This window comes from Echeneis naucrates, chromosome 14 (genome assembly GCF_900963305.1).
Source record: "Echeneis naucrates chromosome 14, fEcheNa1.1, whole genome shotgun sequence".
Classification (NCBI taxonomy): Eukaryota; Metazoa; Chordata; class Actinopteri; order Carangiformes; family Echeneidae; genus Echeneis; species Echeneis naucrates.
This window is the reverse complement of record NC_042524.1, coordinates 16,267,614-16,295,526: the sequence shown is the minus strand read 5'-3', so window position 1 is coordinate 16,295,526 and position 27,913 is coordinate 16,267,614. Positions and strand designations below refer to the sequence as shown.

At 41.2% G+C, this 27,913-nt stretch overlaps 3 protein-coding genes across 7 annotated transcripts in view; 1 reads left to right on the top strand and 2 right to left on the bottom strand.

The window, feature by feature from the left end:
• Window positions 1-83: 83 nt before the first annotated feature.
• zswim7 (zinc finger, SWIM-type containing 7) lies at window positions 84-14,691 on the top strand. 2 transcript variants are annotated; one of them, XM_029520081.1, is made up of 6 exons: window positions 84-184; window positions 1,728-1,749; window positions 2,295-2,397; window positions 5,815-5,919; window positions 7,412-7,529; window positions 13,314-14,691. In XM_029520081.1, the coding sequence occupies exons 1-5, from the start codon at window positions 91-93 to the stop codon at window positions 7,520-7,522; spliced, it is 435 nt and encodes a 144-aa protein (XP_029375941.1). In that variant the 5' UTR covers window positions 84-90; the 3' UTR covers window positions 7,523-7,529; window positions 13,314-14,691. The 2 variants fall into 2 exon arrangements, with proteins under 2 accessions (XP_029375941.1, XP_029375940.1); XM_029520080.1 differs by lacking the exon at window positions 13,314-14,691 and adding an exon at window positions 8,698-13,296.
• Window positions 8,004-17,106, bottom strand: adora2b (adenosine A2b receptor). Of its 2 annotated transcripts, XM_029520079.1 has the most exons (3): window positions 16,409-16,738; window positions 10,925-11,029; window positions 8,004-10,852 (listed from the first exon to the last, which is right to left on the bottom strand). In XM_029520079.1, exons 1-3 carry the CDS (start codon window positions 16,726-16,728, stop codon window positions 10,297-10,299), a joined length of 981 nt encoding a protein of 326 aa, XP_029375939.1. In that variant the 5' UTR covers window positions 16,729-16,738; the 3' UTR covers window positions 8,004-10,296. The 2 variants fall into 2 exon arrangements, with proteins under 2 accessions (XP_029375939.1, XP_029375938.1); XM_029520078.1 differs by having other exon boundaries at window positions 8,004-11,029; window positions 16,409-17,106.
• A 1,501-nt stretch (window positions 17,107-18,607) lies between these two features.
• specc1 (sperm antigen with calponin homology and coiled-coil domains 1) overlaps window positions 18,608-27,913 on the bottom strand; it is a 62,410-nt gene continuing 53,104 nt past the window's right edge. For 2 of the 3 annotated variants that reach the window (XM_029520073.1, XM_029520075.1), the window contains exons 13-15: window positions 22,672-22,788; window positions 21,044-21,103; window positions 18,650-18,739 (exon numbers count right to left, since the gene is read on the bottom strand). In XM_029520073.1, coding sequence (XP_029375933.1) covers window positions 18,650-18,739; window positions 21,044-21,103; window positions 22,672-22,788 — 267 coding nt within the window. Of the gene's footprint in view, window positions 18,740-21,043; window positions 21,104-22,671; window positions 22,789-27,913 lie in introns of all 3 variants that reach the window. The other variant, XM_029520076.1, reaches the window with a different exon arrangement.

Sequence of the window (27,913 nt, the reverse complement as noted above, 5' to 3'; positions counted from 1 at the left end):
TATAATTTGAGAGCTATCTGGCCTTTTATTTTGTAGAGGAAAGAAAACTTGGAGCCGGAAGTTGCAATATTGTGGTTTGTGGAGGAGCCGATGACATCCGGAGCGAATATGCGCTCACTCTTACCTGCAGTGGCCGAACAACTTTTCAGAGATATCCAGAGAACATACAAGGAAACATGTCAAAGTAAGACAGCAGCGGAGTACGGGGGATAAATGTGAGCGTTGGCTCCTGAACTAGTTAAACGTATGTTCAGTAGTTAGCATCCCGGCTAACAGCTAACAATCGTCTCCATGAGGAAACTTATGTTAAGTTAACCGCTGTCAATAATTAATAGGTAATTTCACTTACCTCTTCATAGACAAAATGCAACTGCTGTTTTACTGCTTCAGCCTGCAGCATTTCTCAAAGTTTGGTTTTGCTGTTCTTTGTAACGGGGATGTTTAATGGCTGGACAGGAGGTGGCGCCATTGTAACACTTTTCTAGATGTCCCTGTTGCACTGATACTAGACTAACGTCACACACCTGACAAGACATGAGCTGGTTCACACACAGACATTTTTGCTCAGCTCAGTTGGTAAATAATATCCTTAACTATCTGTCCAATTGAGGAATGACCCTAACACAGAAGCAGCTTACTGTAATTCAGACAGTTGTCTCAGTTGTCTCACTAGGACATTTGTATGGACCTGAGCCAGTGTTTGTGTTGTTAGTTGCCATGAAATTTGGACTTTATTATGTACATGATGAGCGTGGTGTGTACTGCGACATCACCAAGATCTCAGATTAACAGATGCAGAGCAGATTACAGGTATTTACCAGACAGTAATCCTTACTGTGTCATAGGCAGCTCACATTGAAATGTGAGAATCTCTTGGCCCTAAAAATCTAAGTTAAAGTTTTGTTTACATGGTTTTAGCTTTGGCTTCATGGAAGGGCTGCCTTAATGTGTATATGGAGTTCCTGTTGAGAGATGAAGCAATGCTGCAGGTTTGAACAACACAGAGCCACCCAGTTGACAAACCTCCAAGGCTATCTCAGCAGGTTTTCTGCCTGTCTCATACTAAATAGTTATTGAATTTGAACCCAGAACTATTGAACTTTCAGCTTTTCCCTCCAGTGATTAGTGGGAGACAAAAGTCAAGTTTGATGTTTTACTAAGAAGTTGTAATAGTATTGCCTCACTAGCAATGCAATGCAATTTATATATTTGTGCTTAAAATAAAAAGCACTTGAAAATGTTACCAGTATCTAAACTAACAGTGGCCCTTGTGAGAAGAAAATGCCCTTATTTATGTGTTTAAAACCGAACCCCCATTACTTGCTCACAATTGAAAAAGGTGAAGTAGAATTGACTAGAGGGCACTAATGATTGTTTTTGCAGTCAGTTAATTTGTCAACTATCACAGTTTATTACTCATTAAGCTGAAACATAGAAAACGCTAAATATTTTCCTAATTAAGAAACTGGAACCATGAAAAATCTTGTAATGTATGAAAATCAAATCAAGTCAATGCAACCTCTTGATTATCAAAATTTGTATCTGTTAATTTTCTGTTAATCAGAAGATGACTTATTATGATTCTAGAATAACTTCCAATTTTGTGCTTTCATTTCTTTCTATAATACAGTATTAAAGTGAAGCTTTGATTTTTACCCTACTTTGTTTGGAGAAAGTTGACAATCTTTATATCCATTGCAAACACTGTCCTTTTTTTTGTTTTTCAGTTCCCGATGATCTGCTTCTTGCGTAAGTCTCATTTTGTAAACTTTCCTTTCCTATCAACTTCTATCATGGATGTTTATTTGTAGGTCTGTGTCAGAGACAGAGTTACCATCCTAACGGTCGGCGTTACTGGGAATGAAGTGATCTTTCTTGTCTGGATCAACTTGCCAACATCCTGCCTGCTTCTCAGGGAGACTGAAAATATAGTTTTTCTTATAATATTTATAATATTTTGGCTTCAATGTGTTTCTCAAACCTCATTTGGTCTAAACTGGTAGATTTAGATAATATATGCAAGGTGACAAAAAGAAATATATATATATATATATATATATATAATTATCAAGTATATTTTGGCTTCAATATATATATATGCTGCTCTCCAGAAACTAAGAGCCAAACAGCGGATTCAGGACTGAATGACGATTCAACATTCATTCACACATGGAAAATGTGAAAAAGGCACAGGGCAGGGGCAGATCATACTTATTTATTTACATGAGTGAAAACACGTCTTTAATGTCTTTATTTGTTTCCCTCAATTTTTACTTCTTCTTCATGTCTTTCAGGCTGAAGTTTGTGTTCGGGCCTTGTGCACTGCAGGCTTTAGACCTGGTTGACCAATGTTCAGTCTCTTGTCTGTCATCTCCCAGTGGACGTAAGGCTTTTCAGGTCTGTAATTTATTGATTATCCTTTACAATCATTCCTACTTGCACAGTTAAATCCTAATAATAAAGGATTTGCATTTTAACAGGAAAATTTCAAATATATTCAACAAGAGTAAAATGATGGCCAAATTGTTGGAACTACATAATGATAGAGGGTTGGAATATGTTCATTGCAGTGAACCAGAGTATTCAACATCAACATCAGAATTTTCTGCCAAATTAACTAGTTATTTGCATGTTAACACTGCTTCAAGGTAAACCTGTTTTATTTACTCCAAATTCTTCTAAATATGGAAGAGAGAAATTATGGTATGCTGAGAAGTTATGTTTTTCTCAGCAAACAAGATGATAATCCATTTAAATGCTTGAAATTGTACTTGTCGTCTGATCAAAAAAATTATCAGCACAACTAATTGTACAGTTTGTGTTTAAACATGGGGAAAGCACAAGACTAAACATGATCTGAGAGCCCAATGTTTTATCTCTAAAGTAAATGCTAAACTAGTGTAAATGATATTCTATTAATCAGTCTATCAAATGCACCGTTAGTGCATTGTTAGAGCTAGAGCTCATTTGTACCACTTAATGTTTCAGACCCACATCACCAAAAGCAGTGTGTTTAATATTTTTTTCTGTTATTTTTAAATTCAAGTTTGTCTTTTGAGACTAATAGGATTATACTGTGCAATAAATCGCATGCCTTCACAGTGAGTTCTCACACATAACAATCACATTTTGTTGTTCTTCCTTTGTCCATATACACAACACATAAGTGTTGTTCCTGTGATGAGGTTCTGTTTTATGTTTTGGCAGTGAGAGATATATTAAGTTGGACTTCAGCTTAAACAATGCCTACTCAAAGGTTGTTTCAAAGCCATGGTACAAATATTTAACTCACGCTGATCTTTGCCTTTTTCAGTATTTAAGTACTATAGTAAGTGCTTCAGTGGGTAGTTATTAAAAACTAAACAAAGCTTTCTCTAAACATTTAAACTACAAGAGTTGACTTCTGTGGAGTTGATAGCATCAAGATCTAATTTAGAGAGAGAGAGAGAGAGCGGCGGAGAAAAAAATTGAGAAACTAATTAAAAAAAAAAAAAAACTCCCTTCATTTCCTGTTAATATACTCTTTCCACGGAACAGATTTTTTTCTCATGTTTCAGGAATACATAACTCATGAAATCTTTTTTACCTCAGTTCATTCTTTCTTGTTCTTTGTGATCTTTTCATAGGGAATACTCAACCAAAGCCTGTTGGGAAATAGACATAGTATATTCACAGCAATTATGAAACTCAGCTGTATAAACATGAACACTGGCAGCATTAAATCTTTTACTCAATAAGCCAATAAGGGTTTCTGATGAGGACAGTAATAATGAAACAATTCTGATTAATTGAATTAATTAATTCCTGACAATCATTTACTTTGGACCGAGGTGGAAAATATTTTCTTGCTTTTTTTCTGTCTTTCATCATTGTGACTCAAAAGTCTTTCAGATAAAGATGTGTTTTGGTGTGTGATGAGTGCTTGTTCATAAGGAGTGGCAGCCAAAGAAGGCCTTTGTACTTTTTAAAATTCCAAAGGCTGCATCAACTGCAATATGATCACATTTGTAGAATGACCTAATCGGTGAAGGAAAATTTTTGCATACATGGTATGCAGGAAAATGAGTGTAGAATATGAGAAGGCTTTCAGTAAATCAACTCTCATATGAGAGACAGGCAGTTCTTGAATGGAATAAACAGCAGACTTGACTCAAAGTAAATGCGTCCTATCAGTACAGATAAAGGGGCTGTGAATTCCCAGAACTTAAAATTTCCATGAAGCCCTGTTTGTGGTGTGAAACCAGAGGGCCCTCAAATGTAATGTTCATAATGGCTTCCTGGGGAGTATTCCCCTGTGAGACAGTATTACAGCCAGGGATGGAGCCAGAGCGTTAGCTGAGGATTTAACTCTTGCTGTTCAATATATAACTACTGAATGGGAGATTGTCATGTATAGTGTTTGCTGTGAAAATGTGGATTTCTGCCGGGCATTGAAAGCCTTGTGTGTCTGTGGGTGATATAAGCTTCCAGTTTTGCAATGTGAACTTTAGCAGAGCCACATAATCTATGATGCCAGCAGACAACAAAAAGGACCAAAGTGTGAGCTGGTTTTCAATAATCTTGGTGCTTTAGAGACTGCAGAGGTCCTTGGCTGGGTTCACAGTTTCCCTGCTTTTGTGCCCATCATGCTGTGTATGATGCTTTACTCATCTTTTTTCGAGGTGTCTTAAATCCATGTAATCTCTTGTGCCTTATTTATAGTGAAGTATCCCATTGAACAAGTGAAGTCATTTTACTTTAGTAGGTCAGTGAGAAAGGTAATTTACTGAAGCTCTGTAGAGTAATGAGAGTAATGAAGCATGCTCTGCCATCTAGGGGAGCATTAGTTATTTTGAAGTGTCAAGCTAATCCACAGACTTGTCATGACCATGAGGATAAAACCTAAATCACTGTCTACATCTGGGAATGAGCACCAGCACTGCGGGCAGGAGGTGCTGTCAGCCAAAGCCATTAGGCACCCCTTACAGGTTGTTTAAAAATGCATTCTGTCCTCCAAATAACTAATTTGAAGTGATGAAGTTGATGCAACCTCAACTTCAACTCAACCACTGCACTGTCACATTTATGGAACTTTTAAAAGATGAGTCCAGAAAAAACTTAAGTTCACATTGAGATAGATGTAATTTTGGACACATTTGATGGTACAAGTTCAGAGACATGGTGGGATTTTACCTACTTCAAATCAGTGAACATAAATTAAGGTGTCACAACCGTGATATGCTCATATGCTGTCTCAGTAAAACACAATTACTCTTGCTGTAATGTGTGAACAGTTTGATTTCACACAAGAAGCAGCTGCCGGGCCTGTCTCTAGATGATTCATCACATATCTTGTATGTAACTTAAGGATGAACTGGCTCATACCACAGAGTTACAGAGCTAATACGATGCAGAATAAAGAGCCTGTTTACAATTATTTAATGTCATTATAGCATGAGTCCAGGTGACCAAGTCATAGAAAATTTCAGGATGTCTAAAATTAGATATCACTGAGTTTTTGATTTATGATGGAGGATGAGACGTTGACTTGGAAAAACAGAAAAAAAACCTTCTGCCTGTTCTTGTCGTGTCTGGACATTTGAGATGCAGTAAAAAGTTTTTCCTTCATGCCTTTCCACACTTTTACTGTCCCCACTGCTCCAACTTCAGCTGATAGCCAGTACAAACAGCCTAGTGCTCATGTTTGATCAGTGAACCTCCTGCCTTGTGAGGAAACAACTTGACACTTTACTCTTTGCGGTATCTTTCAAATCACAAGTTGATGTGTATACACAGCCCTTTATTTGAATGTGCTTGTACATTAATCTGTTACAGGTAATGGGAGGCTCTGGACGTTTGTACACCTGCTTTGTGTCTTGCCACTACTGCCCATGCCCAGCCTTCACCTACACTGTGCTTCGCAGAAATGAAGGCCTGTTGGTGAGTCACTTACAAACAGTGACACTCAGTTTGAGCGCAAAATGAAACCTCAGTCCATTTTTGGGCTTAATATTGCATTGTGGTGTTAAATTAGGATTTTTTTTGGTGTGGAAAAGGGTAGGACACATACATAAGCTATGATTCCAGTAGCATTTTAGACCCATTTTAGACCCATTCTTGAAGAAAAGTCAAAAGTGGAACCAAGCACATCTTGGAATGTGTCAAACAGATGTATTGTGGTCCTGTTATGCTTTAGTATGGTCAGTGAGGGACATTTCCATCTCAACTTGACTGTTTCGCTATGTATCTGAAAGTAAACAACCTCAGCTCCTGCCCTGAGGATCAGAGGGGCTATTTTCCCCTGGAGGATGCTGCTAAAATCAGTGTGAGAAACAGCTGTAGCAGAGCGGAGTAAGAAATGGACCAGCACCATAGATATCATTCCCCATGAACACAAACTGAATACAGAGCATTAAAAATATTACAGTTTCATGAAACCTGCTACTTAAACAGATTATAATGGAGTCTAGTTAGTATTGTTACATGAGTCGTGTCTAAATGGTGCTGAAAGACCAGACTTGTGGTGGAACATATTTGAATATAACTCTGGTCCGGAAGACAAAACCATACAAGACTCAAGAGAGTCAAGAGTTTCACCAAGCGGTCTGCCATTCTCCCCCACTGGAGCCACTGTGCTCATTTAAGCGGGCTGAAGACTTCAACTCAGTGGATAAGGCCAGGTCCAGACTGCTGATATCTGGGTCAGCGAACAGATAAAGATGCTCTCCCACCAGCAGCAGACTGCCATTAATAATAAGTCACACATGCACACAATTATACAACTCCAAGGCCACTTTTTTTCAGCACTCACATTAACTCCTGCTTTTGCTTCTTATTCATCACAACAACTGTCCTCTTGGAAAATAACACACACAGTGGTTTGTGTTATTGCCTCACAGCAAGAAAGTAGTAGGTTTGATTCCCAGGCTTGGAGTCTTTCTGTGCAGAGTTTGCATGTTCTCCCCGTGTCTGCATGGGTTTCCTCCCACCAACCAAAGACATCATTGTCTGTAGGACTGAGTGTGAGTGTGAGTGGTTGTTAGTCTCTGTCTGTCTCTGTGTGTTGGCCCTGTTATGGACTGCTGACCTGTCCAGGGTGTACTCCGCCCTTCGCTCAATGGGAGCTGGGATCGGCTCCAGCAGCCCCACAACCCGAAAACTGATAAGCAGTAGAATATGAATGAATGAGTGAATGTTTCTAATATAAATATTAGCGATGACATTTGCTTTGTGAATAATGTTCTCAGACTGAATATTACTATTTTGGAAAATTTCCAGCAGGTCAGAAGCAAACAGTTGCTTCTGTGATCTGATTACATGAGATTTCTGAATTTAAATTACTGGAGTGCCTTTAAGGCTTCATATCCGTGTCATTAATCATGTTTGTGCCGTGATCATCTGATGAATCAGTGTCTGTGCTCTTTTCTTTCAGTGCAAACACATCCTAGCTGCCTACCTTTGTCAGGCCATGGGTGTGACTCAACAGGAGAGCGTGTCTGATCAGCAGATGTCAGTTCTGCTCAGTGGGACAGCATCCTCCTGACACCCAGGTATGTAAACTACCGAGCACAGCAGCTGAACCTCCACACCTGGACCTGAAGAGACATGATGGCTGCTCCTGAATGAGAGCCCATATTTGGATTGGTTATTTCAGGCCCTTGCCCACATTTCTTGCTCTTTCTGGAAGACACTCGATATTGCTTTATTTATTTTTTCTGTTCTTAAATCTGTCACCAGGGAAACTGGTTCTCTACTGATTTATTTTCAGCTTATTTCTGTCTGACATTACATCAGTCAAAAGCTTTGTAGATCTCTATGATGAAGTTATTACATTTTGAAAAACATAACTGTGTGTGTGTGTGTGTGTGTGTGTGTGTGTGTGTGTGTGTGTGTGTATATATATATATATATATATACACACACACATATACATACATATATACATACATACATATATGTATGTACTGTGTGGCTTCAGTAAATGTGATTTGTCACATCACTTCAAACTGAAATCAAGACTTATCTGTAACAATATAAACATTACCTTTATTAACAAAATAATTCACCATACATACAGATTTCATCATGTCAAATAGCAGTATCAGTTTGCAGTTGTGTCAAATGACAGTGAGAACAAGGTCTGAAAAGGTTACACATTACCTCGAACACAGTGGAATTTGTATTTCCTGATTAGTAGTGACACTAAAGCACATTGACAAAGGTACTTGGGAATGAAAGGCAGGAATGTTGAAATAGATCAGCTTGTTATTTTCCATCTTCACCTTTAAAATTGCAAAAGAAGGCAATAGTTTTGACATCAATCAATAGCTTGTAGAAAGCTGGACACCTACAGTACTTAATTTTACACATCAGTCAACAAAGACAATAACACAACGTTACAGTGTAGTTACAGTAAAGATGTTTCCATTGGAATGTACTAGATCATTGGCAAACTCCTTGTGTATTAGCCCTTGAAGTAAGGTTAGCCGTGGTACACTGGGCATGCCAACAGATGAGGGGAGATAATTAAAGACTCCAACACAATGTGGTTTGACATAACCAAACGGAAATCATCTGAAATGTCAGTGCAATGTTTGTATAATGGTTGCTCGCAGGTGACCAATAACACCATTATTTTTTCATATATATTATGAAAAACTAAAAAGCATGACTTAGATTTGCTTTGATAATTGTACCAGATCTTTTTGTTTGTTTCAGGTATCAGCTCTCTGCCCTGTTGTCCGTTTCAAAAGTTCAACACCAATGTTTACAATGGCATTGACCACCACAGCATGAGAGAAAGCAGTGTTATGATTTGAATGATGGAAAACAGTGCTGCAGCTGTGTTCCCTAATAATATGACGTTGCATTTGAAGTGCAAAGGATTTGGACTTGACTTACTGATTATCAGTATATTAAACAAGTCCTCAGTACAGTTTATTTCTGTGGATTGACCCTTAAAATGTCTCAAATGACCAGCCTGCCTCAGATCAGTAAGAGACTGCATCAGCTCCAGTACTGACTGGACAAACAGGGCAGACGAGAGCTTTGGGATCCCAACGGAGGAACTTATGAGGGGCTACTGTCAGCTGGACTCCTAAAGCCCATGCTATTCGCATACAATGAGATGTACATGAATGTAACCCTAACCCTAACAAGAAACCTCGATGAATAGTATGAATGTAAATTGCACTAAAATTTAAAATGGTGTATCTACTTACAGTTTGTTATTTGTTGGCTCAAAAACAAAGCATCTGAAAATGCTCTGTAGCAAATCTGCACTTCCTGAGCTTTTGTTTTAAGAAACATGGAAAGGACATGCAGCACCACAGCACAGTTTTTCTAAAATAATCACTAATATCTGAGTCTGCGTGACTGAATCATAAATTGTTGGCTGTCTCTGAGCCCTGGGAAGGCGTCCCTATGGATCATTGCCACAGAGGTCACAAGATTAGTCTGTCACCCCTTTGGCCATGAGAGATGAATCATGGGATAGGAAAAACATTTTCTTCTTCTTCATGCTTGTATTTCCCTCATTTCTTTGAGTTTAGTGATTGGCAAGTCCCTGTTTTTGACCCCTCCGTCGACCACCATGTCCCTACACCTGTACACACATTTTTTCATGGAATTACTAGTGCAGCAGCAGGGATACCCGAAAAAAATTTAAGCAAAGGCTTAATAACATTTATGCTTTATAAACGTAATATGTATAGACTTAATCTGCCTCTAACCGTGGATATGGAAGATTCTACATGTAAGACCCCCCCATAATCAAATACAAGATGAAGTAAAGCAGTACGGAGTGTCTGTGATGCTCATGAGTATGAATATAAGATGGAGACCACAACTACTGTACCTTTCTAGGTCCACAAATACAGATCTAGTCACAAACGGTTTTTTGAATTTGACATTCTCAAAGATATGTTCTTGTAATAAATAAATAATTGAACACCGGCACTGAATGTTAACAAAATAAAATAACAGGGCAAATAACAGTGTGTGGAGCTGTAACAGGGTGGAATCAGAATGATAAATAGCATTTTAAGTTTGGATCACAGTCCTACAAATCCAGTTAGCTTCATTGTGTTTTTAAAAGCAATATTCCTTCACAAATGTTACATTAGACTCATCAGTCAACCCCGTTCCTCCACCTCGATACAGTTCATAAATAAATGTCCACATTCAAGGCGCCTTTAACATCAGTTCATCCTCACATACAATACCCTTGTTCTGTAAACATTAGAAACCTCAGTGGAAATTAAATTCAAGGCTGATTGGACAGAGCTAACACAGATTCTACCCCGCCTCAGTACAACTCTAAAGCAGAGGGTCAATGGTCATGTGGATCTGGTCTTTGTTGTGTCTGCTGCCATTGGAGCTGAGGTACAGGTCCTCCCGTCGGCACAGGAAGTGTCGGGCCAGGATCTTGCGAAAGGTGTTTCTGAAGTCCTGGATGCGGTAGGCATAGATGATGGGGTTGACTGCAGAGTTGGCATGAGACAGAATGATGGCCACAAACATGACGGCCTCAGGCTTTTTCAGATCCCTGTAAAACAGCGTGAGGCAGTTGAGGATGTGGACAGGCAGCCAGCAGACAGCAAACAGCCCCACGATAATGGAAAGGGATTTGGCAGCCCGGATCTCCTTCTGCAGCAGCCCATGGTGAGGGCTGTCCCCATTGCCCACACACTTGAGCTCAATCTGTCTCAGCTGTTTCCTGGCGACGGTGAAGATCTTCAGGTAGATGCCCAGCATGATGAGCAGTGGCAGCAGCACGCAGACAAAGAAATTAAAATAAACCATGTAGTGCATTTCCACCACACTCTCAAAGTAGCAATCCAGGTTACAGCTCCAGAGTGAGTTTCCTCTGCTGCTTAGGCCCTGCACAAGGCCAGCGTTTGTGGTGTTGTCCACCACAGAGCTGTTGGTCCTGCATTTGGAGTACTTCATGTTCCAGCCAAAGAAAGGGATGAGGCCAATAACAAAGGAGAGGATCCATAGGATGGCAATAATTTCTCTGGCAGTCTTCCCTGTCATTAACTCCTTGTACCTAGAGAAAAAAACAGCAGTGGTTACTGTCTTCATAAAGACCCCTGTTTGGAAATACGAATACAACACAGAAAAACAGTGTCATCGTGTTTCTGCTGCATCTTCAGCCATCCCATCGACCTAAAAATTATTTTTGAACAGCACACCAGGTTGCACATTGCTGTGCTTTGTTGTATTCATGCATTGTAGGAAATCACCACCAAACAGATCAGTGAGTTTCAGTGAGGTCCATCAGAACTGAAACAAAATGAGATGAACAGCTTTGTCTTGGGGGGGGAAAAAAAATAAAAAATTGTCTTGAGTAATAGTGGAAGAAGTATTTTGATAACGTTCTTACTGTCAATGTAGTAAATTTACTACATCACCCTACATGTAACAAAACACCAATTTGCTCAGTCATCCCCTGACTCTGACACCCTTTGAAAGGAAGATGACGATCGTCTTTATCTGATTGATAAACATATCACAGCCATATTACCTTCCAAGTTTGAGCTTTGCATGTGATGATAGCTCACTACAGCACTGATAGACAGGCCTGTTTAACACATCTGCAAAGTGAAAGCACAAAGTCGACCACTATCGCCAACACTGCACATCCTGTGATGCTTCGACAACTAATATTCTGCCTAAATCACATCTATATTCAGACACTGAGGAGGAGTTTCACAGATCACTGCTGAACAGAGGATGAAAACGAGAGAAGACAATAAAAGACCCAGAGAATGGAAGATTTTTGCTTTTCACTTTTTTTCCTGTGCTGTTTGGATTTTCTATTGAATTTTTTGGAGTGGTGACCTGACTGAAACATGATGGAAAATTCTCAGCAGCAGGTGCATGGCAGCTGTGTACGGAGATGCAGGCCTGATTCATAACAGTGCTGTCTTGACTGTCCCCGCCATATGAACCACGCTGGAGGCAAAATGAGTTGTTTCCTCAAAGTGATTCAGGCGAGCAACCGCATGGCAGTGACTCACATACACACACGTGCACACTGTTAGAGGTGCCACAAATAATCCATCTGACATCTACTGCTACACATTGCAAGGACACAAAAAAGTATACATCAGTGTCATGTTATCATTTGTAAAGTTTCTGGTGAATCAGGTTTTATAGATTATTAAAAAAAAAAAAAGTTTCAACATTACTTGACGAATAACACTGGCTTGTTATTGGATGGTACGGGTTGTAAAATTGCTAAAGGACAAGTTGAAAAATGGGAATCTAACTTTTTGCAGTGTGGTGTTTTGCAGAAGTAGTCTCAGTTTGTGTGTCTGTGTGCGTAGAACTTGGTTTTAAATGGTATTATATTTGTAAGAACATGGCTCAGGAGCAGCATGACGGTCCAGGCAACAGAGCACTGCCACCGCCCAGCTTCCTGCCACAGGCAGGTTTACGTCCATCTGTGACTCTAAATTGCCTGTGGTCCTGAATGTGAGAGCGAATGGTTGTCCTAGAATAGACTGCTGACCTGTCCAGGATGTTTCCTGCCCTCTCAGTGGACTTGGCTCCAGCTGCCCTGTGGCGATGATGGATAAGCGGTCTAGTTAATGGTCAAATGAATGGAAACATGGACACATTGAGCTCCTGCCTCCTGAGCACCGGACTACCTGACTGCAGTCTCTCAAGCTGCATAACCAGACCAACTGCTTGGTGTTTCACTGCTCTGTGTGAAGGCTCTCACATCCTTTAACAGGATTAATGGCCAGAACACAGACTCACACCAGGGTACACTGAGGACAGACTCAAACAACTTCAAGAAGGAATTTTCCCCCTGTGCAGAGATTGAGCAATTCATGATCAGAAAACAATATTTGCACCTAAGTTATTCAGCACTAAAGGTTATTTTTATGGCTACATTTGGAAAGTTGTCCATAGTTCTGTGTCAAGCAAGCATAGGAAATTGATTCATTTTTGATAATAAACAATGTCAGACTGGAGAAAAGCATGAAAACAGTGTCTTCCTTTAAAAGGCTGTTAGAAGTGAGAGAGGCTGAGCGCAGGCTGTAAGGAAGTTGCTTCAAACTGCCCCAAATGACTGAAAGGAAATTATTGCCTTCAAATTTTCCTGTAAAATAAAAGTCATGTTATTGAAACTATAGGTTTTTAATAACTAGCCCAGTCTGTCGGCATTCAGACTGATAACTGTCCTGTCTTGTCATAATTACAACAGCTCCAACAGTCAGTAAGTCATCAATGGCTTGCCCAGCCTCAGACCTGCAACCGTGTGATGTGGAGCTGAGCGTGTTGACCCAGGGGCCCTGAATAATCAAGCACTCTGCCCACAGGGGGAGGAGAGGAAGCTCCAGAGCTCACCATGACCTGAAAAGCTCCCCACACCTTCCTGCTGACTCCCTGACTTCTTGTTTGCCACCGACATGTCCAGCAGAGTGCACAGGGGCTGATCGCCGCCCTTTCTCCCTCTCTCTCTCTCTCTTTGGAGGCAGGGAATGGGTGAGCAAGTGAATTGATTAGTTCTGGCATGACAACAGCACACTGGCATCTATCTTAGTTTTTCTTTCTTCTCCTTTTCCTGCTCTATACTCCATGTATCCCTTCTCTGTGTCACTGTGCTGCAGACCTCTGCCACACTACACACACAACCACACAATGCTCACAATGTCTACTTAAATATATGGCCGCAGCTCAACTACAAACACAATCACACGTGTGCCCGGTAATGTTGATAACACAACCTGTGAGTAAGAATGCAAATGCTGTACAGCTCTGTTTGCATAGTTGATTTAATTTTGAGCAATACAAGCTGTTTAGCATCACGAGGGCAAATTGAGAGTAAAACAAGATAAACAAAGAATCTAATATGTAAAGCTGCTGCATTCCAAGTTGTTTTGAAGGAAAATATACACAAATGCATTTTTGGGGTGAGTGAGTGTTTCTTGAAGCTCAGTAGCTACTCATATCAACAATTATTCACTTATGATAATCAAATCAAATGTATCTGTAGAGCACCAGATCATGACAACGTTATTTAAAAGGCACTATATACATAGAGCAGGTTTAGAACAAACATTTTAATATTAGAATATCAATAAAATTTATTAATTTAGCACTTTACTTAGCTACATTACAATTTGTGAGGCCAAGTTCAAATGTGTCCAGTTTCCCAAATTGCACAAAGTTGTGAATATCAGCACCACAAATGTGAATGTGTTCTACGTCAAGTTCCAAGTGATATAGTGATTCATGAAGTCATTAAAAAAAAAAGAAAAAACAAAGACCACATGACACCCTTTAATCAGATCTGCTCCGAAAATTGGGTCCTTCTCTGGATAACAATCCATTACTCCATCAAGTTTCAGCCAAACTAGCTCATTGGCTTCCGTTCTCAAGTCAAGAAAACAAAAACAATGCAAAACAGAAGCATGTCTTTCATCTGCTCCAGCCAGAATGGATTTCTCTCCAGGCCCAGCCCTTCCCTCAGCCCTCGTCACTGATCCGCCCTCCACCAAGTCCGGTGCACATTGGTTCACTTTGCGCTGACAAGTAAACAGACATGAGTGAAAACAGACCTGATTGTCACAGGAAAATAAACCTAACAAAGCAAAAAAGAGTAGTAGCTTCAGGTTGGGTAGACAGTCATGAAATTTACATTTCGTCACCTGGAAATACATGAAATGTTATTGAGCTGCAAAACCCACACAGCACCTTCTCCTCTAAATACAATCTACACACATCGACCAGCATTAACTTTATCAACCCCTCAGCACATCTGAGTGTGATGCTCCCTGCGTAAGTCTGCATCGCCATTTCCATCAGTGTCCATGTGATTTCCTCCCAGACAGATATGGCTCAGTGGTTTCACCGCACCACTTCAGCCATCTATATGGTGAAACAAAGACAGGAAGACTCTGAAACTGTCCCTTACAATGATGGAGCCGAATGTGCTGAATCAGCAGATGACGACCGCAGCGAGGCAGCGCCACTGGTGTGGGTGTGGATGGTCCCTCTGTGGGCCACGCTCTGCTAAGGGTTATTTCAAAGCTCCAACAAGATGGAAGGACAAATTAGCCAGAGGGTCTTTTTCTGAAAAATGCAAACAGGGAGGACGGGAGCTCGAGCGGCGCACCGAGAGGGTGTGTGGCTTCTCACAGGGTTTAAAACATCTGCCTCTGGCCTTTCACTCCTAAAACCATCTGTGAAAACACAGGGATTTGTGATCCCGAAGGACTTCAGACTGGCTGAACTGTGACACACACACGCACACACACTTAATGTGAGCTGAAGATACGTGGTATGTATTTGCTTGTGATTTGAGTGCAAGAAATGGGCTTTTACGGGAAACTATAAAATGTCATGTTTTATATAGCGAATGTAATGAGAGTGATTCAGGTTTACAGCCACTTAAAGTCTGTTTCTTTTTGTGTGATGAGGTGTGTTACAGTTTGTTTTCAGTCCGTGGGTCAAAATAGAGGAACACATGGAGATTTTTATAAGCCACTTACAGTAGTAGGAGGGAGAAACCCTCCACCCTGGACTCCTCTCTAACTGTCCTTTCTTGCCAGTGTTTGAGTGTAATGGAAATGGCAGCTCATCACAGTGAAACAGCCCCTCAGCACAAACAGGCCCAAACACACATCCAAGCCCACAACATTCACAGCCCCGTCCCCTTAAAAAAAACAAAATGTCACCACTCCGACCTTAGTGAGAAGCCAAGAATGCCAAGAGCTGAAGACAGACCATTTTTTCCCGATTATAAAACAGGTTTTCTCCATTTGCTGAAAGGATCCAGCAGCACTGTGGCTCTGTGACCTTTGGCATCAGTGGAAGGGACGCTCATGGCCAGATATTGATCCAACATTTCGTGCTGCAGGAGATTTGCGATAAAAAGGACTCAGCTCCACATTAACTTAAGAAAAGCAGCTGAAATGATTCAGGAACCCTGTCACAGACTTCTGGAGTTCCTGCAGCTGCATCAACAGAGTCAGCCCCAAGTTTTTAAAAGTTTACATCAATCAAGATTAAAAAAACAGGCCTTTCAAAGTGTTTCAGTCTGTCTAACACCAGACTTAAGTACGTTCAGAGGAATTAAGTGATTAACATTAACACCTTAACTTCTATTTTTACCCAACTTGTTGATGAGATCAGAGACGGCGCCAACCAACCAGAACCTGAGTTATTTCTACTTGGAAAGTTGAGGTTGGTTACGGTCTCCTTATGGAGATGAGAAGGAAGGAAGTTGCTTTATTTCTGCTCACTGAGCACAAAGTTTATTTCCATATGATTAAGCACACAGCTCCAGCCCTGCAGGCAGACGGGTCCTTCTGCTGAACTACAGAAAAGGTAGTGAGAGTTTCTGTGTGACTCTTCTGCTCTATTTTTGTCTTTGAACTTCACAGTGGCCTGCAGAGATAAAGCCACTCACCTCAGAGGAATCTTAACAGCCAGATATCTGTCGATAGCGATGGCCAGAAGGCTGAAGATGGAGCTCTGTGTCAGTACCAGGACGAAGCAGGCCAGGAAGAGGCAGCCGTAGAAGTCCAGATGGATCCCAATGCTGATGGTTATGGCGAAGGGGATGGCCAGACAGCCGACCAGAATGTCAGCCACAGCCAGAGACACCAGAAAGTAGTTGGTGGCGTTCTTCAGGGTGGTGTTGATGGCGACAGCCCAGCAGACGAGTATGTTGCCGGATATGGAGAGAACAGCAATAACCACTTCAATCACGATGTAGAACGTATTCATCTCAGCAAAGTGTGTTCAAGAACCGGAACCTGCAGGCTGTTCTCAGAGAAGAAGGTTCTAGTCCCGGAGGAGCACCCAAGTCTTTCTGCTGTAATCCAGGAATACTCCACAAATGCGAGCTGCACGTCCGGCCATCTGCAGAACACACACACTTCACTTCTGGACGTCAGCGCCTCCGGCTGCTCATCGCGTCTTAGCGTCCTCACACCGGGAGGCAGCCGCATCTGGACCGCGGCAGAAAGCTCTTATGGAGCGGACAGAGACACGCAAGAAGAAGTCCAGACTGGAGAACTGAATTTCACCGCGAAGCCACGCCCCGCGCACACACGCGCACGCACACACGGTGGATTACGCGCCGGTTAAACGGCATCCAGCACCACGTGCTTTTATGTGCACGCGCATCCATGTTATTCACGCACGCGGGCGCTCCACTCAGTTTCAGTGTCCGGGGGACACACTTTAGGTTCCGCCGCCGCGTGACGCACGTTCGGAAACACAACCACAAACTATTTACGTTGTTCGTCACCGTGGTGGCTGAGCGGTCCTCAGGATGAATGAAGGGGTCGTGACGGCGTGGAGAAGTTTCCGCAACTGACACAGCAACGGAAACATGGGCTGAAGAAGCCGGTTTGATTGAAAATAAAACTTGACATTCCTTTATTGAGCAATCTTCATCCAACAGCCACTCAAATGTAACATCTGTAAATAGAAATCTGTGTTATTGTACTGCGCACATTTTCACGTTGCGAGTCTTGTAAATAAATAAATAACACTTTATCTTCAAAAACATAAGCGCGTCTGCAAATATATTCTTGCTGGAACTACACGACTGACGCTTACATATAAAAATGTCCCTCTCCTTTTTTGAACATGACATGCTAAATATAGATACAGATATATATTTTGCAAAGCAGTTGCAGTACCATAGTTGTTGAGTCTTGATTGAAAACAGGAGGTTTGATCGACCCTCCAGTCTCTAAGTCACAAAAAATACAGATCAGTCTCTCCTCAGAAAAATATTCCTACAAAACTACTTTATCCAGCAACTCTCCAAGCATTAAATTGTTTTAGTGTGGCATCACAGATGGCAGCAAGAGCTTGTCTGACCTCTGTTTTTAAGGACAAACCAAGTTTCGCTACTGAGGAAAATATAAAGGCTTCAGCTGAACTCAAAGATGTCAGTTCAAATTATTCTCTGCTCTGAAAAGTCCAACTCCAGCTAGTTTACACTAATCACCAACTATTGATTCTTCTCAGCAACATTTCAGCAAACAGATTCAAGATGTTCACACCCTTGACTGCACGTCACGCAGAGGGAGAGGACGTGACACTGCACACCAGGACAGGGCACTACACTCTAACCATGCATAGATAGACTGTGTTTTTTGGCAGAATATTTGGCACAAAGGTCAGAGGGTCGATTCTACTCAACAGTTGATTCAGAAACAACATCGGGGTATGAGACCGAGCTTGAGGAAGCAGAAAAGGAATATTTCTTTGACAGTGGCGGGAAAGTATTGTTTGCATTTTTGTCTATCTAAAAATGGAGTCTTAGAAAACTGAACCAGTTCTCGCATCATCTGCTACAAGGATTGAATAATATTTAGCAACATCCTCGGTCTCCTTTTTTTGTCAGAGAATCAGTCGCTCAACTGACACTCTGAACTTGTACAAATGAACAGGCTGGTGTGTGTGTGTATCCTGACTGCACTGTTGTCAAGGAATGAGACAGAAAATAGCTATTGAAGATGGAAGTTTTTCAGAATCCAAACTTTTCTCTGCCAATTCTCTGGTGTCCAACACTGAGCAGGAGAAGGAGCATTGAAGTGGCATGGAGGGTGAAGGTAGTGCTGACAGACGGGGTGGAAAAGTGCTGCAGTGCCTCCAGTCTTCACTGGTCTCCAGCTCCTCGTCCTACTGGTCAGGTCTCAAAGTACTTGTAGATCTGAGAGACATACTGCATGACACTCTGCCAGTCCGGCCTGTCGGTCTTCATCAGCTCCTCAATGTCCTGTTTGGAGCAAAGAGAGGAGCATTTAGGCATTTAGGGTTCTTTACAAACAACACCCCCGCCAGGCCTATCCAAAACTACACCAACATTTTCAGATATTCAGCTTCTGACATGAATAGTTGATGTATTTTTAATTTAATTTTTTTTTTTTGGTTTTTGTATGATCAGTGTCAGTCATTATAAGCGGTGAGCACTATCATTATGCTGGAATGCTGAATGCTGAATGCTGGAGCTCTTTTAGAGAAGTTAGCTTCAGGGAGAGACAGACCACAGCCAGATAATTCACCTGAACCACAGCAACACTCAGTTTTTCTCAGCTGCTCTGGCACAACTGTCACATAAATCTTGTGAACATTGGAAAAGACAGATGCAAATTGAGCTTTCCGGGAAACTTTAAATTTTCTTTTCCATCCTTACATTGTTCCTTATTCACACATTTCTTCTTTCCCTTCTTGGTTTCTACATCTGTGTTCTATATCAGAATTAGAGACTTTATTCAATCAAACATGGCATTAAATGGCAGTTACAACACACTCTGTCACTCTCACAGACCCACAGACACCTGACTCTCCGGCTTCCAAGGTGTTATTTTGGATCTGAGTGAGTTTTGGACTTGTATAGGATAAGTGAATGTGTTGCTGCTCAGTAAAACATGTGGCCATTGCTCTCAGCTGCAGCAGTGATTCAGAGCAGCTACTGAGGAAAAACTGTAAGCCTCCTGATGAGTTGTGACACTGCAGTGAGCCTCTCAGAGATAATTCCTGTCCGACAGTCATGAGTCACATACTGGAGTGGACTTTAGCATGACTCTGGCGTCGCACAGTCTTGAGTTCTCCCAGATCTACACAAAAACTTTAGCACAGTCAAACTCCATGTTTCTCAATCTCAATTCTGGAGAATGATCAGCTGCTTTCAAACCCTAACCCTAACCCTAAATTACGTATTTCTTTATCTTTTCTTAAAGTTATTGACATGGGAACAAGTTTGCTGCGTCCAATCTTGTAACCACAAGAATGCTATGGACAATTAAAAAGACATAACAATGTGAACTTTGGTCTCCCTCAAACATTTGAGTCTAATCCACATCTCTCTAAAGTCCAGCTGTTCCTTCCAGATTTAGAAGAAAAGCTTTTAGACTGATTTGTGTATATTCAGTTAGGCCAGTTTATTTTAGCTGGACTGAACAAAAAACCAAATACATCAGTTTTTTTTATCATGTTCAAATCACAAAGTGCTAACTGTGATGCCGATCACATATGTTAATGAGTGGAGAGACAGTGTGTGATTGAATGTACTGTCATTATGCAAAGTACCAATAAAAGTGTGAGAAGAGTGCCGGCAGCAGAATGTTCTTCTGAGTGGAGCGTTTTTACCTTCACCTGCGTTTTGTGTCCACATTCCTACTGCCAGTGAAATGGGTATATATATGAGAATGCAAGTGACTAAATAAAGGCAGGAAGGTTTAAAAAAAAAATAAAAAAATAAAAACATTAAGGGAGGTGTATATTTGTGTGCAGATGTGTTTTTATATACAACACTTTCTGACATCTTTGCTTTAAGGCAGTGATGTGACTAATGGAAATGATGCAGCATCATCAGAGCCAAAATACAAAAGTTCTTTTTTTCCTCATTAAACATTAGTGGATAGATCCTGACAACTGCACCTGACTCAAACATTAAAAGGTCCTGAAAACATCATTTCTCTGTACAATGGATTCCACATTGCTGTTCATAGTTTGAGGTATATATATATTTTTGACCATGTGACCTAGACACTATTACTTTCTGATCAAAACATTGTTACAAATAAACACGACTAACCCTTCTGATTTTATCTTCCAGTTTGACCCATATCTTATTTACTCATTCATATTTGATTTTACAGGAACTTTACTCATCTGAAACCATGTCTGCAGGGTTTGTTTATGATGAGGTTATTTCAGAGAAAATCCAGTATGAACCTGACTCCGTTCACAAAAACATGGAGGTATAAACACTTCATTGGAGCTACTGGCTGTTTACTCCTCCATGTCTGAACAGAACAGATAAGTTAAATGAGAATCATGTACAGGTTTTGTGTGGTAGTTTTTTTAGTGTCAAGAGCTGATTCAGGCTCCAGGCAAAGCTGAATTGTGATGTGACTGAGTTAAGAGCAAGCCTGTTCTGATGAAAAGTGTCTGAGGTGTCTGTTCTGAAGCTTCACATCCTGAAAGGTCAGCAAATCCAATTGTGTGCTTTCCAATTTGTCTGGTCAAATGGTCTCTCTGTGTTTGAGTATGTGATGTTTATGGCAGCTCAACTCACCAGGGACGGTTTGATGCCAATGCTCTCTGCGGCCTGGAAAGCCAGGGTCAGATTCCGGACCTGAAGAAAAACAAACCAAACACTGAAACGCTCTGCACAACGTCATTCTGCAACGCCACACATGGAGGTTCAAACAGCAATAATAAGCCCACAAACACGTTCATAAATTCTTACAAACACTCAAGAGACAGTCCAAAACGTCCCCACAGCTTTGCTTGTTTGCGTCAGCGTTTCTGTGTATCATAATAACCCCGTTGTTTATTTGATAAGTGTAAAGCTATACTGGACCCAGTCTCTGTAAAAACAGACCTGTCCGAGTCTCATCAACAGCCTAATGTATACAATCCCTGCAGATCTGACCTCATTCCCCTCAAGAAGCTCTGCAGTTCATTGTAATTGCTCCACTCCTCCACAGATGCTGAAGAGGTGAAACACATCTGAAATACAAACTCATTTTTCCTCCTTGTTTCAATATAAGCGCAGGAAACCACTCCAGAATATTAAGCCACTCTAGACTTTAGATGTGTCATGAATGAATGCGTAGACTGCTGTGTGAAAGAGAGTATTTGACTTAATCCACCTACAGCAATGTTTTCTATAGCATCTGTGACATACAGTTAAGGAGGGGCAGATTATATCAGGGAAAGGTTGGGTGTTTGGGCCTAAGGGAAAGTCACTCAGCGAGAATTATTAAAGCCAACACACATCTATTGAATTATTCAGAGAGATAGGCCATGTGATGTCTCTGTCATCAGCTTAATACTGGCACGACCATGCGCACACACCTTCATGATTAATTTGTCACGTAGGATGTGTCAGGGCTGGCCAGAGGTGTTCGTGCACTGCCAAGGGTGCAGCAAGATGAAAGTCTCGCAGGAATCATTTTGTTTGTAGAGTTTGCATATACCACCTATAAGGTCAAATTACAGAGCTGTCAACACTGAGGTATGGCTGCTGCCCTGTGTGCCAGTGTTACGCTCATAATCCGTCAGCAGGCTCTTTTTCCATGCTGCTGACAGTAAGGCAAACCTATAAAATGTATACAACTTCATAAAGAAATCTGTAATGTGTATCTTGATGGTGGAAAAAATGACTCCTGGCTGATTGGTTTTCAGTACAGGGGTTTTTATTTGCCTCTTGGCAAACATGCATCTTACAGTTTACACTGTATAAGCAGACCACTTTCACAGCTTACAGGTTTACATTTCCGACAATTTACTAACCATTATTGTGTGGTATAATATAGAAAAAGATATTAAAGAAATGGAATGAAATAAAAAATAAATAAATAAAAAAATCGAGGCAAATGCTCCACCAAGCTGCTACATTCACCCAACTAGGGTTATGGATGCATGCATGAACTGGTGTGGGTCATGACCCAATGATAACTGAATCCAACTATGCAAGTATACTGGCCTGTGAGTAAGGGGTCAGAAGTAATGTGGGAAAAGTCTGAGGGGAGAATGCATGTGAAATATGTTGAATATATGTGTGTCCTATAAATACATTTCAAATCAGTTCAGTGCACTTGATTTGATAAACTGCGGATGAGGAACTCACCTACCTGTTGAACCCAGATGCTAATATTAGTATAGTGTAACTGTGTATGTGTGTGCAGTTTTTTTTACCTTTTCTTGACTGATCAGTTCCTGGTAAGGGATGTGGGCCGGAAGATATGTGTGTAGGAGGGCACAGAAAGCCAGGCCGTCACTCCAACTGCTGCTAAAGTTGGTGACATCTATGTTCTGTAAACATAAAGAAGGAAGAGCAAATAAAAGAAGTCAATATTGCACAGCGATAATGAGCTTAAAGTGCTCATAATTTGGCTGGGGAACTAGGAGCCCCTTGACCACAAGAGCAGGCCACAGGACACAAAATGAACATTAAAATTTAAACCCGTTATCTGCCTTTCACGGTCTTTAAGAGTGCAATAATGCCTGGTGGTGCTCCCTTTGGAGGATGTTACAAAGATCTTGTTAGACGCTTTTAAGCCTGTGACACTCTCTCTGATCTCTCCTTTGGGTGATGAACGTGCATAGCAGCACGTCCAGTCTGTTGTGCTTTTGTGTGTGTGTTCCACAGAGCATTGTCACCTCATACACTGTATGCAACATATTCAAGGTCTGATAAGAGTAGAAAGCTTGGAGGAAAAACTTCCTTCATGCCATTGTTTGGCCTATCAGGCTCCCTGTTGGATTTAGTAGTTTCCAGTGTCTTCATCTTCATTCAGATTAGACCTCTAAATGGCTCTCATTCTTTCAGTCATAAATTCCATGATTTTGATCCAGCTCCATTATGCACAGGTGGAAAAGCCGAGGCTAGAATATAACAGCAGTATCTGAAAAATAATAATGCTAGGGTATTACTCAAGTGTTGGTCATATAATATTTATTTGACCTGACGATGGTGCTTAGTAAAAAGTCACTATCATAAAATGAATTCCAGTCCGTGCCCCAGGCCTCATGGGTATCTGTACAAAATTTTATGTCCAACTATTCAGCAGTTTTTGAGACTTTGGGACAAAAAACCAAAAGGTTAACTACACCTACCTCATAACAACTGCTGACACTTGGCATCTTAAATACAGTCACTTTTAAAACCTTTTTAATACTTCTCTTACTTTTATTTTATGTGTATTTGTCGCAGTAATGAATTTTGTGTATATGTTGTTTTGGACATAACATCCTTATGTCCTTATGTCCTACACACAATGGGTCAGAAGGAGAAGCTGGTGGTCAAACACAACTAGCTTGTCCAACACAGAAAGTGTATACCTGAACAAAACAAACTGAACTAAACTAAAAGAACAAGTTCAAACAATGGCTCCTTCTCAATTTTGCACTGCTGGTCAATCGTGGTGAAATGAGATTGTTTGGATTTGTTGGTTTCAGACAATCACAGGAATTGTCAGAGGAGGGGGATACATTTCTGACACCATTCAACAATCTAGCTAATGGCTCGTAAAAAATGTGGGAGGTCCAAGGGGTCCCCAGTCACCAGAGTTTTTCCTCTGGGCACCAAACTTCATAGCAATCCATTCAGCAGCTGTGGAGCTATTTTAGTCTGGACAAACCTATTGCACATTTCTCTCCCTCTAGGTCATAGTTGGCTAAACATGAGCTATTACATATTACTAAACTATTGTCTGACTGTGGAACAGTATATTAATGCTGAAAGTCTCCATCTCCTTAAAACTGCTCTTTCATTAATGTTGTGGCTATATATGGGCAGATTACTGTATTTCCTGTGGATGTGTGTGATACAGTACGACCCCAGCTGGGAAAAGAGTTATGTCCCTTCCAGATGAGACAGGTCACCCTACTGTGCTGCAACTACAAAGATGTAGGACGACAACCAAGTGAAAAATGCAGCCGTTTGAAACTTGGCAAAAAAGCAACAGAAAGAGAGCTGTCTGGGATGAAGCGGTGTGTTAAGTATCTTTGGGGTACATCAGTGTGTCTGTACACAACTCCAGTCATGTGCTTCACATTGGACATGCCATCATCTGTTTGTTTAGTATTGCTCTTCAATCCTCACTCTGAGGAACACAGCCCCGCTGGTTTTCATTCCATAAATCGAATCAGTGCCTGATCCATACGTATAATACCAAGCGAATGTAATTAACCGCCTGATAGGACAGAAAACAGCTGAACTCTGGGTCCTGAGGACAAGGGTGAAAAATCACAGCATTAAATCACTGCAGTAATGAAAATCCCTGGAGCTCCAAACAGCTGTTGACAAATCTGTTATTGCCTTCACTTGCCTGGTTTTGGCCCTGCATGGATGCCAGTTATCTCACCTTATTATTACATATGCTTTCAGGATGAGAGGCAGAGATACTGCAGATTGAAACCAAGCAGAATAAAAACGAAGTGTCACACTGGTCCACTGCCTGCGCCAAAGTTAGGTCAGTCTGACACTGACATAAACTCCTGGTTGCTATTGTCATCAGTGGTGAGTGGAAGGAAAGTCTGTCTTTGACCAAAAAACTTATTAGCGATAACATCATGGCTTATATTATGTAGGCTCTTCTTTTTCTACCGAACCAACGCTAACCTGGACTCCGCTAGACCTCTGACAGTGAGCTGTGGTCTCTGGACCAAGACCCCAGCAGCAGATCCTGGAGCTCCAGGAAAATGTGAGGTAGAGCCTCCATGGATCAGACTTGTTTGTCCAGCTCATGCCACAGGTGCTGGATTGGACGGTTGTTGTTCCTAAACCATTCCTGAGCCATTGTTGCAGAGTGGCAGGGCACTGTGAGAGGAAATGCTGTTTCCATGAAGGGCTGGATTTGGTCTGAAAAAAGTCGCTGCTACGTGTTTAACTAACATTCCACATGAATGGCAGGGCCCAAGGATCCAAGCAGAACACTCGTCATCTTCCCATAATGCACCCCGGTACCATGTCTTTTGCCTTAGGCACGCATACCCACCCGGCCACCAATAACATGATGTAAAATAATTTGATCCATCAGTCCAGACCACCTTGTATTGGTCCTCGGTCCAGGTCTGATGCCAACATGTCCCTCGTAGGAGGTTTTAGTGGTGGACAGGGGTCAGCATGGACACCCAGATGAGCCTCTAGCTACGCAGCCCCATACACAACAAACTGTGATCCTTCTATCAGAACCAGCATTCCCTCTTTCAGCAGCTTGAGCTACAGCAGCTCTTCTGTTGGCCCCACAGGCTATCATCGTGTCTGTAAATCTGAAATCCACAGGTCTGAATACCCCATACAGCAGCATGTGAGAGTGAACACATATAACTAAAAACTGGTTTGTTTAAATCCTGAATATTATGGATCGGAAAGTTCAGTCAGTCATTACTGTCCAAGTTGAGGCACCCTTGGAGCGCCTGTTTCATCTGAATGAAGCCAAACACATTCCACCATGCGAAGATCAGGCTTCATGATGATGAATCATCCAAACTGTCAAATTAACTTCATGCCAATCAAGCAATCATATACAAAAAACACAAAAAAAATCCTTAATCTTTAATTTACGCTGCGTTACTCCTCAACATTAATTAGTAAAAGGGATTTCTGGGTCAATCAAAATTTCCTTCCCTTCTTTGATGGTAAAGAGGTTGAAAATGAGTCTTCTGTCATCTGCCACTGCCTGGAGGGTAGACCTGTGCCATCATGTCAGTCCACATTCCTCTCATAACTACCCCCTTCTCTCTCTTCGCTGGCTTGGCAGCAACATTCGTAGCGCTGTGGGTCTGTGATGTATGCACGCACACACAGAGCAAGACCACGGAGAACCCGAGATCACTATAGATGATAATAATTAATAAGGTAATAAGGGCAGTGTGTGTGTGAAAGAGTGGATGGTGTTGGGATGGTCTGAGGAGAAAACATGTCCTTGTCCACACTGGGATTAGCCCTGGTGGCTATTTTCAAGTTCAGGGTGGGAGTGGGAGAGGAAGGGTGTTGTTTGGTGGAGTTCGCTCAGGGCAGAGAGAGAGTGAATGCATGAATGCTAAAACAGCAAACTCTCTGGGAGCTGGCTCAAAAAAGCAAACACAGCATCAAGCGACAGGAAGTGTCTCACTCAGGACAAAAGGCAAAGCCGTCGCTTTTTAGGGTTCAGAGAAAGAGAGTATGAGAGAGATGCAGGGGATTCAACAGAGAGAGGACCGAGCTGAGAGTTGATCTGTGTGCTTTTAAACTGCTCTGCCCCCAAGTGACAAGTGGTGTGAGGGGATAACTATGAAACTATGAGTGAGCCTGGATCCAAAGCTTTAAATGACGCACACTTGAAAATGACCAAGTTTACATGAATGATCTTCTTAGAGTCACAAATAAGCAGAGCACAAACTGCCTGCTGCTTCTGTAAAACCATCTCCAGGAAGAAATTATGTTGAAATTATTTGCTCTACTCTAAAAAATTATTTTCATCTTTTACATAGTAAAAAACAAAAACGAAAACAAGGCACAAAAAAGCATGATGACTTATTTCCTACACAAGTCTTCAGATAACCTTTGGTCAACCTTAACCATCCAAAATCACAATACATAAACAAAATAAATAAACATCAAAAACATTTTGATAGGTAAAATAGCAAATAAAGAAATATAAATATATATATATTTATCATTGATTGTTTTCCTGTAGATAAGCTAAATTATTACATTATTCGTTATTTTTGTTATATGTGTGAGCACAGCTGCAGACAACATTAAAGCCAGGAACATCTTGTCACCTGGAAAATATATCCTCTGCTTCATATCATCCAAAGATGGAATTCACAGAGAGGCTGAACATGACGCAGACACTGAACAACTTACACAGCAGCCACTGTGTGTGCAACAATACAAAGTGAGTACTCTCGCTGCTGCCACTGGACTCATGTCAAGTCTCAAGCAGGGATTAAAGGGCTTTAAGGCAATTGACAGCCTGATGTCAATGTGGTGTTGTCGGAACATTCAGCTGCTACTTATAGATCAAGAATGTATAATGTATAATGAGTCAAAAACATGAGAGACAACGAGTCCAGGCGGGCAGGACCATTGAGATGAAGACACTGAGCTGTTGTCCACACACATACAATTTAATGGACTCATTCTATACGAAGGAAAGATACCTGAGGAATCTCAGCTTATTGACTTTAAAGATGTCACCTCTCTGAGAGATAGCCTGTATGAACAATATCATTATATGATAGAGTTTTGATTATTACAAATTGAATGCCCTTGCTGCACCATAAGAACAAACAAGATATACCCTCTTTGTTACTCTGCCTTTCAGCTGTTTAGGGTGATATCAAGCTCATGAAACCCAAACTTCAAGAACTACTTTATAGAGGTATTTAAAATTTTGATAGCGGTGGCTACAAATGAATGTAAGGTAAGGACAGCGCGCTGTATTTC

Coding starts and splice junctions, on each gene's coding strand:
- zswim7 (XM_029520081.1), top strand. CDS start 91: ATGACATCCGGAGCGAATATGCGCTCACTCTTACCTGCAGTGGCCGAA. Junction 2,398..5,814: donor GTGGACGTAAGGCTTTTCAG/GTCTGTAATTTA, acceptor AATCTGTTACAG/GTAATGGGAGGCTCTGGACG. Junction 5,920..7,411: donor GCAGAAATGAAGGCCTGTTG/GTGAGTCACTTA, acceptor CTTTTCTTTCAG/TGCAAACACATCCTAGCTGC.
- adora2b (XM_029520078.1), bottom strand. CDS start 16,728: ATGAATACGTTCTACATCGTGATTGAAGTGGTTATTGCTGTTCTCTCC. Junction 11,030..16,408: donor GCTGTTAAGATTCCTCTGAG/GTGAGTGGCTTT, acceptor TTTTTTCTCTAG/GTACAAGGAGTTAATGACAG.